General features: G+C 36.4%; 1 protein-coding gene across 1 annotated transcript; it reads right to left on the bottom strand.

The window, feature by feature from the left end:
• Positions 1 to 1,358: 1,358 nt before the first annotated feature.
• Positions 1,359 to 3,210, bottom strand: LOC124161335 (cuticle protein 19-like). The gene is made up of 3 exons (XM_046537649.1): positions 3,199 to 3,210; positions 2,417 to 2,500; positions 1,359 to 1,835 (listed from the first exon to the last, which is right to left on the bottom strand). Exons 1-3 carry the CDS (start codon positions 3,208 to 3,210, stop codon positions 1,359 to 1,361), a joined length of 573 nt encoding a protein of 190 aa, XP_046393605.1.
• Positions 3,211 to 16,130: the final 12,920 nt, after the last annotated feature.

Raw genomic sequence — 16,130 nt, 5'->3', positions numbered from 1 at the left:
CGGAATGCCTCTAGAAAAAGAAAGGAAGGTTATTATTTCAAGAATCGTGAACCCGTAAATTTGACACGTCACCACTTCTCTCAATTTCGCAATCGTTATTTTTTAGTGTACCACTTCAATTTTTTCCCACTTTTATTTATATTTTTCATGTGAATTATGCATGAAAATGTTATATTTTAGGAAATAGAAAGCAAATTTGAACACACGATTCTATGTATTTGTCATTATTTAAATAATATGATTGCCGTTGAATATATTGTCATTTATATCTCTGCCTGTATTTTTTTGACTGCTAACACAGTTGTACCTGTAGAATCACCTGTACTTTTGCCAATTTAACTTTTGTTCAATAATATTTAAGCCAAAACGTTTACTTATGATACACCAAAATAGATTAAGTTTAATCATTGCTGTGCATTCAGGTGCATAAATAGAAGATAAGAAAATTATGATCGTGTACTTCATCGACGCATATTTAATCTGAGCAAATGCATGTTCGTTCATTTTTTGCAGTTTATCCAACTATAACCATGTTTATGCTGTGTATGGTATTAACATAAAGGCAACAGACGAAGTAAAGTACCTGGGAGTTAAGATAACCACGAGCTTAACGTTGGGAACACATATAAGAAATATTTGCGGCATAGCCCTGAAGAAATTCGGATTCGTTAAGCGCATTGTGGGAAGATTTTCGGATGAGAAAGTAAAAGAAAGGTGCTATTTCACACTCGTCTGACCGCACCTTGAATATACAGCGAGCGTATGGGATCCAATTCAGAACAACTTAATCCGCGAACTGAACAAAATACAAAGGAAGGCAGCGCGGTTCATCAAAAACGCTATGGGCGTACAGTCAGCGTTACCAAGATGTTAAGCGAATTAGGCTTGAAGCCGCTAAAGACTAGGAGGCTGCGCGTTAGGCTTCGATTGCTTGGACAATTGAGAATGGATATCTTTATGAGCGACACGGAGAACAGAATAAGAGAGCCTAAGTGTATTTCCAGGTCCGATAGAAGCGATACATTAAGAGAGATGTTTTGCCGAACGGATAGATATGGGAATTCGCTTTCAAAACCGAAACATAAGGGATATAAATAAATGCTTTTCGTAATTTCCTTAGAGCTCTTCCTTTTTATTTGTAAACAGCTGGTATCCTTATACCCCCTGCCACACGCCTTTTAAGTTTTAGTCCGCTTGCGGTGTATTATCTAGATAGAGATATACATAATTGTTTGACTGTGACTGGGTGGAAAAGATAAGAAATATAGGCAACATTTATTCTGTGAATAGCAATTTTATTCATTTTTGTGAAAGCATTTCATAGATATTAATTTTTTTTCCTCCTAGAGTTTAAAGTTTTAGTAATGGTAGCCTCTGTGTCCAAGGGCGAAGTTGTTGCCATAGGCATGAGAGGAAGCACCACCATAATGTCCACCGTAACCAACACCGTAGCCATATCCGCCGTGGTATCCTCCCAATCCATAAGCAGCGACTCCGTGTCCAATGGCTATGTTGTTTCCGTTAGCGTATGAAGTGGCGCCATGGCCGTAGTGGCCGACTCCGTAAGCACCCAAGTGTCCTACGGCGGCATACCCTCCGTGATGATAGACCGGTGCGTAGTGGTGCGGGTGCACGGCCTTGCCCTGTCTATGGACGACTGCGTTGAATCCGTTGTGCTTGTCAGCGGTGTACTCGACTGTGCGCACTGTGCCATCAGCTTCGTGGAGGCTGTAAGCACCCTTGACAACATCTCCGTCCCTTGTCTCCCACTGGTTCTTCTGATCTCCGGTTTTGTGGTCGCTCACGCCATAGTCAAAGTTGTACTTAGGATACGCCTGAAAAATATGATATTTGCATAAATTTTGAATTCCCTAAGTTTCATACTGTTATTCGCGATTACCTTTTATTAATCGACTTTGTACTTTAGGTAGACCTGGAATCATGAAATGACAATTTTATTGTCGCATTACAATTGAGTGGTTTGGAAGCCAAAGGGTACAGTTGATTTTTTTCTCAACAGAGCTAGGTGAAGTTAATTGTTAGAATAAATACACAAAAACCTGGTTGCCAAGGGAAACGAGTGGGTATCTGTTTTATGCAGACATCAAGTGGAAAATCAAACGCACTATAATGTATCCAATTGATCTCGTTGGTTTTTTTACCTAAATTCTGTACCTAACTCTGTATAGAAATGATAAATCACTTTTACCCCTTGATTTCCAAACCACTCGATTGCTTGTCAAAGTGGTTACGTTTTTGCTCGTTTTTATTACTTTTTCATTTTAAAAATAATAAATAATAATAAATATAATAATAAAATAGCGTGTTTCTTTCTTTGAGGCTAAATGATTAACTGGAAAACTTTGAACATAATTTTTTAGAAACATTGCAAAGTGGTTAGAAAAATTTTACTTACGTAGCCATCCAAATGTCCAACAGCTCCATAGAGTTCTCCGGGAAGGGCGCATGCTGATGCAGCAATGCAAGCCAAAATGAAAACCTGTCGGAGGGAGATGTATTTTATAACGAATGAATAGCTTTTTTTGCCGTTGCATGTTCTACGAAGTAAGGTATTTATCAGATTTCCATAATTTTTATACTGATTTTTTTAGGGTTATAATATTTATTGTTTCGCGTTTAATGAATATTATCAAAGTTGACTTACCGGTAATTTCAAAATTAAATACATATGTGTGAGTCCTATAGTAAATAGGAATGTTTATGCTAAAACAGACAATAGATTTCCATATTTTTTATACTGAATGTTTTAGGGTTATGACATTTATTGTTTTGAGTTTAATGAATACTATCAAAGTTGAATTACTGGTAGTTTCAAAATTAAATACATATGATTGTGTCCTAAGGTAAATAGGAATGTTTATGCTAAAATAGACAATCTAACATTTATTCCTTTTCAGCAGCTCCGGTTTTAATGTATCTAATTAGTTTAATTAACTATTTCTCGTTTATAATAAATAAGTATTATATTTTATGCCAATTACAGGAAAGTGACGTTATTAAATTTATATTTACGCTATACATTCAAGGAAGTATAAAAATACTTCAAACGACATAGTTTAACCTTTACGGGGATGAGTTGTGAGTACCAATCAGAGCTAACATTACTTGATAGAGTTCTATTCTGCTAGCTTAATGCTAATTATATTACACGGAATATAATTTAGCTTGATTCCTTACCTTAGAGATCATGGTGGATGCTTCTTGTGATCTCCTCTGAGAAACTGCTCAAACGGAAAACGGTTCGTGTTACTTATATTTCATTTTTAGTGAAAATGACCTTCCTCAGGATGCACATTTTTGAAATAAAGGGGTGGAGTTTCGGAGTTGGTGGCTAACGAAGGGGAACGCCTGGATGGGGAATGCGCGGACTTGCAACAGGGAGATTTGGTCATTAAGGAGGCGCTATACGAGATAATGGACGTGTGAAGGGACGTAGTCTGGAAAAGAGAGCGTAAAAATTTTTCAAGGCCTTTACAACGATGGAAGGGTAAGAAATGCTGTTCAACCGTATGTGAAAATTAATTCGATCTGAGAGAAGAATATGGTCAATAAAGGGATTGCTTTGCCAGGGATCCCTTGATAAGAAATTAAGTCAAAAAAAACAGAAAACAGACATTTTGAGAAAATCCTTCCTACATAGAGGAATAAAGGAGTGGAATGACCTACCTGAAGTTATTTTTAAGATCTTCCCCGCAAATGCGAAAATTTTTAGGAAGAAGTGTACATCTCCTATTGATTAATTTCATAGTGGTTTAAAAGAGAGAGTGTGAAATTGGGTCAATGTTCATTTTTTAGTTGTATTATATTAGTATTAATGTATGTAATCGATTGTTTGAAATTGATTTATTGGGACTATGTTAAATTCTTAGTTGTATGAGAATAGAATTAGTGTATTATTTTTACCATGGATATCTATTCTGTTCTAAAATTTGTATTAGATAGATATGTACACATTTATTATTAATGTACATCTAATGCTGCCACCAGGCAATAGCCTACTTGCAGCAATGTATAATAAAAATAAATATTGTTATATTGTGTACTATTGTGTACTATTGAGAAGAACATATAAAGAAAATAAACTTCCAAATGAGGAACCGCATTTATGCCTGCCTTTCAAGTACCTAAATTTCTTAAATTACCTTGAATATAGATGTCGTTTACAATGGAAATTATGGATAAACTAATATCTCTTTGCACTTTCATACATTCTTGTTGAGTTTATGATATTAAAGATAAAATAAATATGTATATGTGCTATAAACATGCATTTAATTCAATGAGTCATTATTTATAATACACCTACTTTTTAAAATAATATTCCGCAGTAGCTTTAAGTTTGGCGCGAAAATGTGATCTACATCGAAATTGAGGCAGAGCCCGGAGGAATAAGCATATCCCTCCTAGCTATTTTATGTCATCATTTAATTGGAAATCTAGAGGTACATACGGTCCGGTATGGATGCATTAAGCACCGACAGGGCGAGTTATTTGATATTAATTGCTGACATTTTTTTATTGAGGACATTGATAACGAAATTTTATAGCAGCGTGTATTATTTTTATTCGAAAGGATATGATAAGTAATTTTTGTTTTTAATGGAAGTATCATTGAAAAATTAGCAGTTTTCAGTAGAAAATAATTCATGGGGAAAATATTTTTGTAGAATTCTGGCGTGAATGCGTTTTTCCGCTGCACATTTGCATCTTTCTTACACGCATTATTGATTTTCAAGAAATGCATTCTTAAAATCATCAAATAATTCTCATTAAATATTTTCCATGAGTTTCACCTGCTCAAAATCATATTTTATTAAATTGTCATTTCCTTAATTTATGAAGACAATGCATTGTCTTATTGTTAGCTTATAATACTGCTTAAATGGCTCATCGCAAGTCCGTTACATATAGTAAGGGTGTAAGGGAAGTCAGAGGTCTACATAGGGTGCTTGCGGTGAACAATCTGATCACCTTCATAATGACTAACTAGTAGTTGAAACCCTGGGTCGGAATAATAAAGTTTTGTGGAGCATGACAAAGTAAGATTTAATGTTGTATTTAGTGCCTGCAGTTAAATGTGTTCAGGCCTTCAAAGAGCTATTGTGGGAGGCGGTGTTTCGGGGAACTGGCTAAACGACTCTGTCCGGTTTTTGGAATGGCTTTTCATTCATTTAATCCCATCTCGCAGCTAGAAATCAGGAATTCTTTCTCTTTTAAATCATTGATGTTTACTCAAAGGCGTAGTGATATCTACCAGCATAATAATGGCGAATTTACAGCGGATATTAATTGTTGCGATTACTAATAATGTGCTGTATTTTTCTCATTTTTGACGCATGATCATCTCAGTAGTTTCGAAAAGAGCATGCATCATTGTCCTAGCCATCGTCTTATGGCATTTACCAACGTTTATCTACTGGGGGGTATTAGCCACGTGGGTGTGTAAAACCAAGTAATAGCTTGAGCGTACTTTCTATAAATATTTTGTTATCTGAAGTCTTTTCCTTTGATATTGTTATAAGCTGTGCACTTCTGTGGAATAAATCATTCAGAAATCAGAAAAAAAATATTGATTTCTCCCTATATGCTTCAGCTTATATTTATTGTTTAACACATTTTCACAGGCACATTTGCTGTGCTATTATGTTTACACGAAAACGTTTTTCTCTACATCCTGTCTACGAACAGTAAACTGCCTGCATCGCCTGATTTTGTAACTCACGACTGTATGTGTCTCCTCTGGAACCAGTTCAAGTATTACGCTTTTAAAATAAAATACTTACACAATTAAGGTGATAGAATTTCCATCATCCTATCTTTTCGATTCCATCATCCCTTTCAATTTCGTAGAACCTTAGAGAGACGGAATACACGTCATATTAAAGGTCACTTGTAGTTTTGAAAATTCTACCTTATGCACATGTTTTATATATTTTTATATTCCCATCATCTTTCACGCTGATTGCGTCGATGCATTAGAACTTTAATTGAAGTCTTTGATAATTTGAGGCGTTACATTTACACTGTTGGTGGTAAAATATGGATTCTTATAATACACGCATAAAAATAACCATACTTTGATTACTAGGTTTGGACTAAGTAAGAGGAAGTACAGTTCGTAAAGATAAAAATAGGAAATTTTCCCACAGATTGTCATTTAATTTTGTAAAAAACGATAGTGTATTTTCAAGGTAGTTGTTTTCATCTGCCTTCTTTTTTATTCTTCTTTCATTATTTACTTCTTTTTACTCAAAATCCTTTCATTATACCGAGAGTTTGGTGCTTAAAACCTTTCATCTGATTTTGTTTTCGTCCATGGATTCAGATTAAATACCCAAGCGTCTTTCTTGCAGTTCTACTACCATGCAGTAATTAATCAATTCATATTTATGCATATAGGTGTACAATGTACTGGATTTGGCGATAGTAGCATGAGCAATGATGGCCTGTCAAATGAAGGTTCAAAAATTCATATTCTAATGATCATGAAAAATTCGCAGGATGTGGATAATTTAGTATTATTACATTGTAAAACTATTTGTTTCTATAGTTTGCTGCTTTTAACTTTAAATATTAACCCATAATAGAGGAGAAACCATATATTTTATGGCTTAAATATATTTTTGCTTAAGAAAAAGCAGTAACATCCATAAAATCCCATAGCAACTGACATTGATATCAAATATTGATATAGGTAGGTATAATTCGTTTTCACCGTGCATAAGGGTTTCTAGATTAATAAGGAAAAATTGACAACTTTTTAGTTAAAATCCTTTTGTTACCTCATGATTTTAAATGAAGACTACCTCGGTATTAATGTATAAATGTAGGAATTAAAAATCAGGAATTAAATGTATTATGTTTGGATAAGGTTTTTATTTTGTGTACAAATTTATGAGAGTCGTTTTCAGATTATTTGTGGTGTTTTAGTAATGATGCACACCGTGGGTCAATGCAATGCTGTTTCCATTGGCATGCGAAGTCGCACCTCCGAAGTGACCTCCGTAATGTCCTCCGAAGCCAGCTCCATAAGCACCGTGGTTCACGCCCAAGCCGTAAGCAGAGACTCCGTGGCCAATGGCGGTGCTGTGTCCTGCACCGTAGGCTCCCCCGTGGTGATAGACTGGTGCGTAGTGGTGCGGGTGCACGGCCTTGCCCTGTCTATGAACGACGGCGTTGAATCCGTTGTGCTTGTCAGCGGTGTACTCGACAGTGCGCACTGTGCCATCAGCTTCGTGGAGGCTGTAAGCACCCTTGACTACATCTCCATCCCTCGTCTCCCACTGGTTCTTCTGGTCACCGGTCTTGTGGTCACTCACGCCATAGTCAAAGTTATATTTGGGATGGGCCTTGAATGAGATTTGAAAGAATGGTATGTTAATCCAAATAATGACATCAATGAGGTTTTTCTGTACCCACTCTATATTACTTGTGATATATCTCCTGTAGTTACCTGTAGTAGGTTGTGGAATCAAGACATTTTTCTGCTTACGTCAAAAATATTTGCAATTTATTTTCAATTATGTAGGATTTCTGATTGTAAATTGGTAGACTTTTAGGATTAGCAGCTGTTGACTTTTTAGTAAAGGCTTTGATTAATTACTTTGGATCGTAGGCTTAAACGAAAACTTTTATGTTGCTTAAAATCTCAACCACTTACGTAGTAATCTAGATGTCCGTGATCGGCGTATAGTCCTCCTGGAAAGGCAAAGGTAGACACTGCCAGACCGGCGACGAGGAGAAACTGTGAGAAATATAAAAACATAGTTGCAGTTAGCACGTTGAAATTACCAGTAAAAAGTCACTTGCAAATCTCTTAATGCTTTAAGAGCGGTATTTATGCAATTTAGGCTCTTGTTTTGGTAGAGATGGCAAATGAAATGGCTGAGCGGAGCTTCAATCGCTGCCCTGGTACTTGGATCTTCCTCGAATCACTTATTTAACACTCTTCGCCGTGGAACGGCCGAGTCTAACCTGTTTGACCAAATATTCAATGAACCAGTTTTTCTTAACTTATCAAGGTTGTTGATATGCTCTAGAACCCTTTGAATAGGCAATTTGCCATAAGATAGATAATTTGTATTGCTTTGGGGGTGTTCTTCAGTTTCCCTTGCTATTTCAAATTTAACTCTACTCGAGCCATAGGTTTCTTCCATCTGTCTCTTACGCCTATGAATACGAACGCCTCGGTCCAATTATGAACGGTAACCCATTAAACCTAATTTTTGAGCCAACGGGGTTGCAGTAGCATGATCTTGTTGTAGTAGAAGTGTCTATTTAGTTGGAAATGTTTATTTAACTCTCGTTGTCGTTTTACATGAAAGGAAACTGATATTTTGGCTAAAGGACTTTAACATTCTCCCATATACTGCTTTTAAAACCCATGTAATATCCGTTATTAGGTATCGAATAGCCATTAAGAGAATGGAGGCTTTGTGACTCCACCGTATGTGAAAAAATTATTGATTTCGTAACGACATATTTGCGTCTAAAGATGACATACCAGCTAAAGCCCAACACTGTTGATAGTCTCTAAATCTATGCCCATTATGATCACGGCCATTTCACCACAGAAATCTGGATTTTTTTATTAGGATTTTTTCAAAGTGCTTAGTTGGTATGGTATTCATGGAGGCACCCGTCAGAATATTTGCGCCATCAGGGAGTGTTAGAGTTTAAAGGATTGAGAAAAACTCGGCGTAGGTATTAGTCTTTTCTTAACTTAAGATGTCAAGGGGACTACAGCAAAACGTACCAACGGATGGACGGAGAACATTGTTCTTTAGGTGCCATCCGGAAATTCCTCAAACAGGGATATAAAAATTATACTTCGCGGCACGTGTTTAAACTCTATTCCTTAGCCACCAACACAACCCTGGTATGGTATTTGGAGGAGACGACCGACAGCTGAGGTCATTTGCGCCATGAGGGAAGGGTAAGGAAGGAAGGGTGGAGAGAAACCCTGCGTCGGCATTAGCCTGCTCTTAACGAAAGGCGCCAAGGGGATCACGGCTTTACGTCCCAACCGACGGACGGAGTGTTACGCTTGAAATGTCCTCCACACACCACTTAAGCAGGGATCTCGCATTCCCTGATCATTCTCTGCCTCCGCCGGGATTTGAACCCGAGCCCACCGGTTGGGAAGCCAACGTTCTAGCCACTACACCAACCCGATACCCCACACAACCCTTAGCTTAGGCTTAGCTCATTCCATAAATGTTTCCGGCTGATTTTTATCCATAAGCCGAATTTTTAGGGGAAATTCTGTGGGTGAAGAAATTATTCGTATTACTAACCTGTGCGATCATCTTTGCGAGGTGCTGGTTGGAGTTGTCGGTAGTCTGCTGATATCGATGTGCTGTGACTGATGATGGAAGAGTATTGGTCTCCTTTATATATTGTATCCGTGGCTATGAGTGAAGGGGAATACGGTTATAATGGCGTAATTCACGTGAAAGGGTGTAGAGTAATTATCAAATCAAGAATTTTAGGGAGTGCGCAATAGAGAGAGCGCGGGTCGTTCCTCATGCACATCTCCTGGATGAATTAGGTTGGATATATTTCTTCGTTTAATTATTTAATGGCGATTGTGCTTTATTTTTGTAGGTGTTAATTAAGAATACTTTAACTATTGCTAGATTAAAAGTTTCTCTCAAATTTCCATAAATAATTGTGCACTATTTCTTCCGCTGAAAATATATTTCATGAAGATGAATTCCTTGGTGGAAGTACTTTAAAATTTCCTTTTCTAATAACTTATGATACTGCTGCGTCAAACTGGTAGTACCACTACTTACGACGATTTGACAATATAATGAGATAAGTAATTGGAATTATTTGATCAATCGGTATGACTGTCAATCAAAAAAATTCGTGAAAATTTCTAAACTACATGGAAATTTTGAAAATCGTACTTCTGCGTGAATGAAATTACCAGCTGCTGTAACTGCTGATGTATTCGCTATATTACTTGCTGATCGAATAAGTTTATTGCAAATTTTGATGTGATAACATTTTTCTTCTTTAACATTGCTATTGAATTTAGCCTATCTATTCCAGGGATTTACTTATTGGTGTAGCAGAGGTTAATATATAAATGCGATGTACCTAACTCACGGCTACAGCTTCAAATTAAACTTTAAAAAAATATTGAAAAAATCAGATGAACTCTGAAAGAAAGTTATTTTTCATCTGAAATTCTTCAGTTATTCACGGTATTCATTTTTTTGAATGGACTGGAAAGTAGACAACCTTATTTTTGTCAGAGTGACATATGTTTTGGTTAAAGTTGCACTTTGAGTATATTAAACTCTGTAAATGAATAAATTTAATAACTTCAGCGACTTAGGGGCCATTTGAACGAAACATACACCTACTAGAGGGTGGAGGGTATACCGCATTTTGCATCTTAAAGACAGTCTAGAAAAATGTTCATCTTAACCAGAAATGAGGTATAAGCTTCTGCATTATCAGCTGTCTTTGGTGAAGCATCACTCCACCAATCTACTTCAATTCCTTTGGTTATGCATTGACTCACGTTCCATTATAGTAATTGTATGTATCAAAGGTTTATCATCGTGTGTATAAAAGATATATAGTAATTTTCTCTATTCTGCCGCTGAATCATCTCTTGAACGTTAACGCAGATATTTCATAACACTGAATATAAAGGTATTCACGTGGTCATGTGCGAGAAATATCATTCGAATATCGAATCATGGATGTTACACTTGCCAGGCTTTTTTTGAACAATGCTGATATGAACCCCGTCACAAAAGGTCCTGCCTTAGCTCAGAATTGAGAATTAAGTATGAATTTGAATGAATATTTTTAGATACTATTTTTTTCCAAGCACTTCTCAAATTAAAATGGAAAAACAAGGAGTAAAATCAGATTTTTATTTTATCAACAAGAGGAGCTATTTTAATAGGAATTTTACCCTACCAAAATATATTATATTAATTTATTTGCAGCATTTAATAAGTATTCCTCAGATAGCTGTAATGGCCACGGTCTGGAATACAGCTGTTGCCTGCGATTTAAAATTTGGAAGTGTAGGGAAATAATATGGAAAAAGCTGTTAATTCTAATGGAAAATAAGAGATTATTTAGGTCCCTTGATTACGAAATAGGGAATTAAAAATTACATTGAAAATGCTTTCATACGATGAAATGTACACTGGGGCCCTCAAGGTGGCTGCGAGGTAGTAAAAGAATTGGACTCTTATTTAAACCCCAACTGCTATATTGTAACGGAATATGGAAAAAGTTAGTGAAGTTAATACCTACTGGAAATAGCGAACCAGACAATTTCATAGAAGGCCATTGCTCTTAATTTTGGATTTTCTCATTAATTTCCGCTTAATTTCATTAATTACCAGGCTTATTTGTTTTTACCACGTATATCATGTATGCAAACGCTGTATTTTAGCAAATAGAAATGGAAAATTGAACACACGCATTCAAAGACCTTAATTAATAGCCAGCAGTAAATTTAACATTGTGTTGCCGATTCTACGCATTCCTCCTTATAGAAATCATATAAGTGTTGCTAAATTTGATTGCATATATACCTCTGAGTGTATTTTTTTTTACCTGTTATCACAATTGATCTAATATTTTCAACTATACATTTGCCATATTACGTTACTCCAGTAATATACTAGCTAAAACGTTCACTTTAGATGTACCAATATACCTTTAGTTTTATTTTATATTGAATGCAAGAAAATAGCTTATGGTATCCATTTGTTTAAATTTATAATATAAATATTAACGACATATATCCTTCTTTGACTATGGCTGGGTGGGAGAGGTAAGAAAAATATGCATTATTAATTCGATAAATAACAATTTTTATTCATTTTTGTGCGAAGATTGCATGTAGATTAATTTTTTCCGCTTGAATTACAACTTTTAGTAATGGTAGCCTCTTTGTCCAAGGACGAAGTTGTTGCCATTAGCATACGAGGAAGCTCCACCATAATGTCGGCCGTAACCAGCACCGTAGCCATAACCACCGTATCCATATCCGCCATGGTATCCTCCCAATCCGTAAGCAGCGACTCCGTGTCCAATGGCGATGTTGTTGCCGTTAGCATATGAAGTGGCGCCATGGCCGTAGTGGCCGACTCCGTAAGCACCCAAGTGTCCTACGGTAGCATATCCTCCGTGGTGATAGACTGGTGCGTAGTGGTGCGGGTGCACGGCCTTGCCCTGTCTCTTGACGACGGCGTTGAATCCGTTGTGCTTGTCAGCTGTGTACTCGACCACCCTGATTGTGCCATCAGCTTCGTGGAGGCTGTAAGCACCCTTGACTACATCTCCATCCCTCGTCTCCCACTGGTTCTTCTGATCACCGGTCTTGTGGTCGCTCACGCCGTAGTCAAATTTGTACTTTCGGTAGGCCTGAAAATAGTGTATTGGAATCATTAGCAGAGTGTTATTTAGTAGTAGGGCTTGATAATATAGCTTTTGTATGAAATTAAATATATCTGTTATGTTATTGTTAACTGTTATGCCATCGTAAGCGGCTATCTATTATTATTTTATTATTATAAGCCGTTATAAAAAAAAGGCCTGGAATCAGAAAATGTCACTTTAAACTCGGATTAAAATTAAATTTCAATTGATATCCGTGTATCAATGTGATTTTTTTATTTGTTTACTTAATTTTGTACATAATATTCATAAAAATTAAGCATGGTTTTACATTTTGAGGTAATCTATTAATTTGGAAAATTTTTAACAATATTTTATGCAACCATTGAAATGTGGAGTCTAAATATGTTACTTACGTAGCTATCCAAATGTCCAATTCCATCGTAGAGTCCTCCGGGAAGGGCACATGCTGATGCAGCAATGCAAGCCAAAATGAAAGCCTATCAGAATAAGATATTCCTTTTTAATATGATTGAGCTTGAATTCCCGTTACAGTTCCTACATAGTAAGAAGTCCATCAGATTTGCATTGTACTTTACCATGCTTTATCGCTATGATATATGTTTATGATAATATATAATGACATATTTGATCTTCTGAAAATTTCAAAATAATTACAGTATTGTGTGTCTCACAGTAAGTAAAAATTATGTATGTAACCGTAAAGAATATAATATTTATTCCCTGGCCTTAATGGTAGTTAGGGGTTTGATATGTGCGATTATTTTATCAACAGTTTCTTGTTATAAATGCCTTCAAGATTAATAGGTTTAAGTAATACTGAATGGCAATTGGAGGTGAGTGGCAAAAGAAATATTCATATTTATCGTAAGCATACACATATTTAAGAAAAATAATAGAAACGAAATAGTACTCGTGCGTTACCTTATCGCAGTTGAGATGTATGACATGTCTAAGTTATTACATTAAAATTTAGTTTTTCAGCGTGTATTTAGGTATCTTCTTTATTTTCATTACTTAAATTGCATAAATTGACTTTGTTTTTTCATCAAAGACATCATGACAAAAATGCTGATATATAATGATTGACATTCGTATTTTTACCATTTTAGTGAGTGATTCGGACGTGGATTAAACGAAATATAATATATCTCGACTCCTTACCTTTGAGATCATGGTAGTAGCTGCTTGTTTTCGCCTCTGATAGACTGCGACTGATGCTCAAAGGAACGGTGGTTCGCCTTATTTATACCTCATTTTTGGTGAAAATGACCTTCTCCTGGACGCTCAATTTTGAAATAAAGGGAAGAAGTTTCGGAGTAGGTAGCTGGCGAGGGGGAGCCACTGAATACGGAATGCGCGAATTTCTAATTGTGAGATTTGGTCCGTATGGAGACACCATAACTGAGAAGGGAATTTTTTTCGGTTACATAATCTCCATAGATGACAGCAAAAATTTTCAAGGCCTCGAAGACGGTGCAAGAGTAGGAATGTTCAACCGTAGCAGAAAATTAATTTCATGTGACAGATGAATAAGGTCGATACATTGAATGTTTATAATAGTGATCCCTCAAGGGGAATTTTATGAGAAACATTAAGGTATTTAGCCTTATTTTCCAATTACCTATATCTTCAATTACCTTGAATTTGGGTGAGTAATTTGCGAGGGAAATTATGGGACCTTTCGTAAAGATGAAATTCGTTGACGTCACACTATCCAAGGGTGAATTTGTGCATTCTAGTATTGTGGGAATTATGTTACAGATGAAATAAATTAACACGTTGCGTACGGATGGCGAGAATTCTCGTCATTTTTTTCCCGAACGTTCCGGACGGATGACGAAGATTCTCGTCATTTAGGCTCGTCAACCAAAACAATTTTAAAGCGTGCAATCCGTATTCGTTAGAACGTTTTCAGTTGTTGTTCGTTATTAATAATGAATTGGTACATCATTAAGTTTGATTGGGTAAAGTTATATTCTAAACATTAGCTTTTTAACCATGTTTAAACCAAAGGCATTACGCCCGAATAGGCACATATTTCCATTCTCAACACCTACACCCAGAATCGGCGTTCCTCTTCTTACCAGCGTTGGCTTCTTATTTATCTTTTTCCTTGAGTTACCCCACACACTTGGCTTATTATTTCCAAAGAGTTTATCCACATGGCCTTGTTTTATCTAGCGAGTTTGACCCTTATCTTCATCGCCGCTTCTTCGAGATGCACTCTCAGCAACTGGACTGCTCTGCTCCGTCAACATAAACATTCTCGACAAAAGGAACTGGGGGACTCACAATGAGGCCCCCAGTTCTTTTCGTCCATGCCATGGAGGGAGATGATGCTCTCTTACTTGTTTCCTGCCTCTGGGTTAGTTTCCTCTCCTAATGTGTCAAGAGCAGTTGGTGTTTCCCTGAGTCCAAGTGAATAGAACATTTGGTGTCAAGTTTTTCTCGCTTGAAGGTTTGCACGCATTTGTACTCTAAAAACCACTCATAAGAATATTCCATATTATGGCATCACATCGGAAGGACAACACTTTGGATGAAGAAGAAATTTTGTTAGACTTGTGTGCTGATGATTTGTCAGATGTACCATTAGGGTATGACGAAGATAATGACGAAAGTGAAAGCGATTCTGATGTTGTGGTGAATATGAAAACTAGAAAACGTATTCCTCTAGTTATCAGTGAAAGTGACTCCGATGCGAGTGAAAATGAAGACATTACTTTGGCAGGAAGTTCTACTTCATGGGAAAAAATAGATTTTGAGAGACATTTAGAGCAATTTTTGGGCCAACCTGGAGTGAAGCGATTACCAGAAAATTCCACTAACATCCTTGACGTAGTCTCACTATTTCTTGGTAATGATTTTTTTGAAATGATGTGCCATCAATCCAATTTGTATTACTGTCAAAATAAGCATAAATACAAAGAATCGCCAAAAACAGGGAAGTGGTCAAACATAACCATGGCTGAAATGAAAAAATTCTTTTCTATTTTGATTCTGATGGGTCAAGTGAGGAAAGATACACTGAAGGAGTATTGGAGTACAGATCCTTTCATCGAAACAAAAATATTTAGAGAGCTACTGACGAGAAACAGATTTGAGCAGATATGGAAAGCGTGGCATTTTAGTGATAACGAAGCATTCTCAGATACTTCGGATAGACTATATAAAATAAGACCCACCCTGGAATACTTAGTTGAAAAATTTCAAAATGTGTATAAACCAAAGCAGGAATTGTCACTTGATGAAGCCATGATTCCATGGAGAGGAAGATTGAAAATCAAGACCTATAATCCTGCAAAAATTGTAAAATATGGTTTACTAGTTCGAATGGTTTGTGAAAGTGATTCTGGCTACATTAGTAATTTAGAAATTTATTCAGCCGAGGGGAAAAAATTAGAACAAACCATCTTGTCTCTTTTGAAGCCACATCTCAATCTTTGGCATCATGTCTATCAAGACAACTATTATAATAGTGTGAAAATTGCAGAACTGCTCTTAGATAACAAAGTAAGAGTGTGTGGAACCATAAGACCAAATCGGGGACTCCCTCCCACGTTGAAGAGCGAGGCAAAAACTTTGAAAAAGGGACAGAGCACGTTCTCTCGTAAAGGTGAGGTGTTACTAGTGGTTTGGAAAGACAAGAGGGAAGTAAGAATGATTAGCACTGTTCATAATGCTAGCATGGGTAACTCTAAGGT

This window comes from Ischnura elegans, chromosome 6 (assembly GCF_921293095.1).
Source record: "Ischnura elegans chromosome 6, ioIscEleg1.1, whole genome shotgun sequence".
Classification (NCBI taxonomy): domain Eukaryota; kingdom Metazoa; phylum Arthropoda; class Insecta; order Odonata; family Coenagrionidae; genus Ischnura; species Ischnura elegans.
Note: the sequence above shows the minus strand (reverse complement) of the source record. Positions and strands in the feature narration are given on the sequence as shown.

Bases quoted from the DNA above. Each gene is read 5' to 3' on its own strand.
- LOC124161335 (XM_046537649.1), bottom strand. The intron at 1,836-2,416 runs GTAAGTAAAATT...CATATTTTTCAG, and splicing joins TTGGACATTTGGATGGCTAC to GCGTATCCTAAGTACAACTT.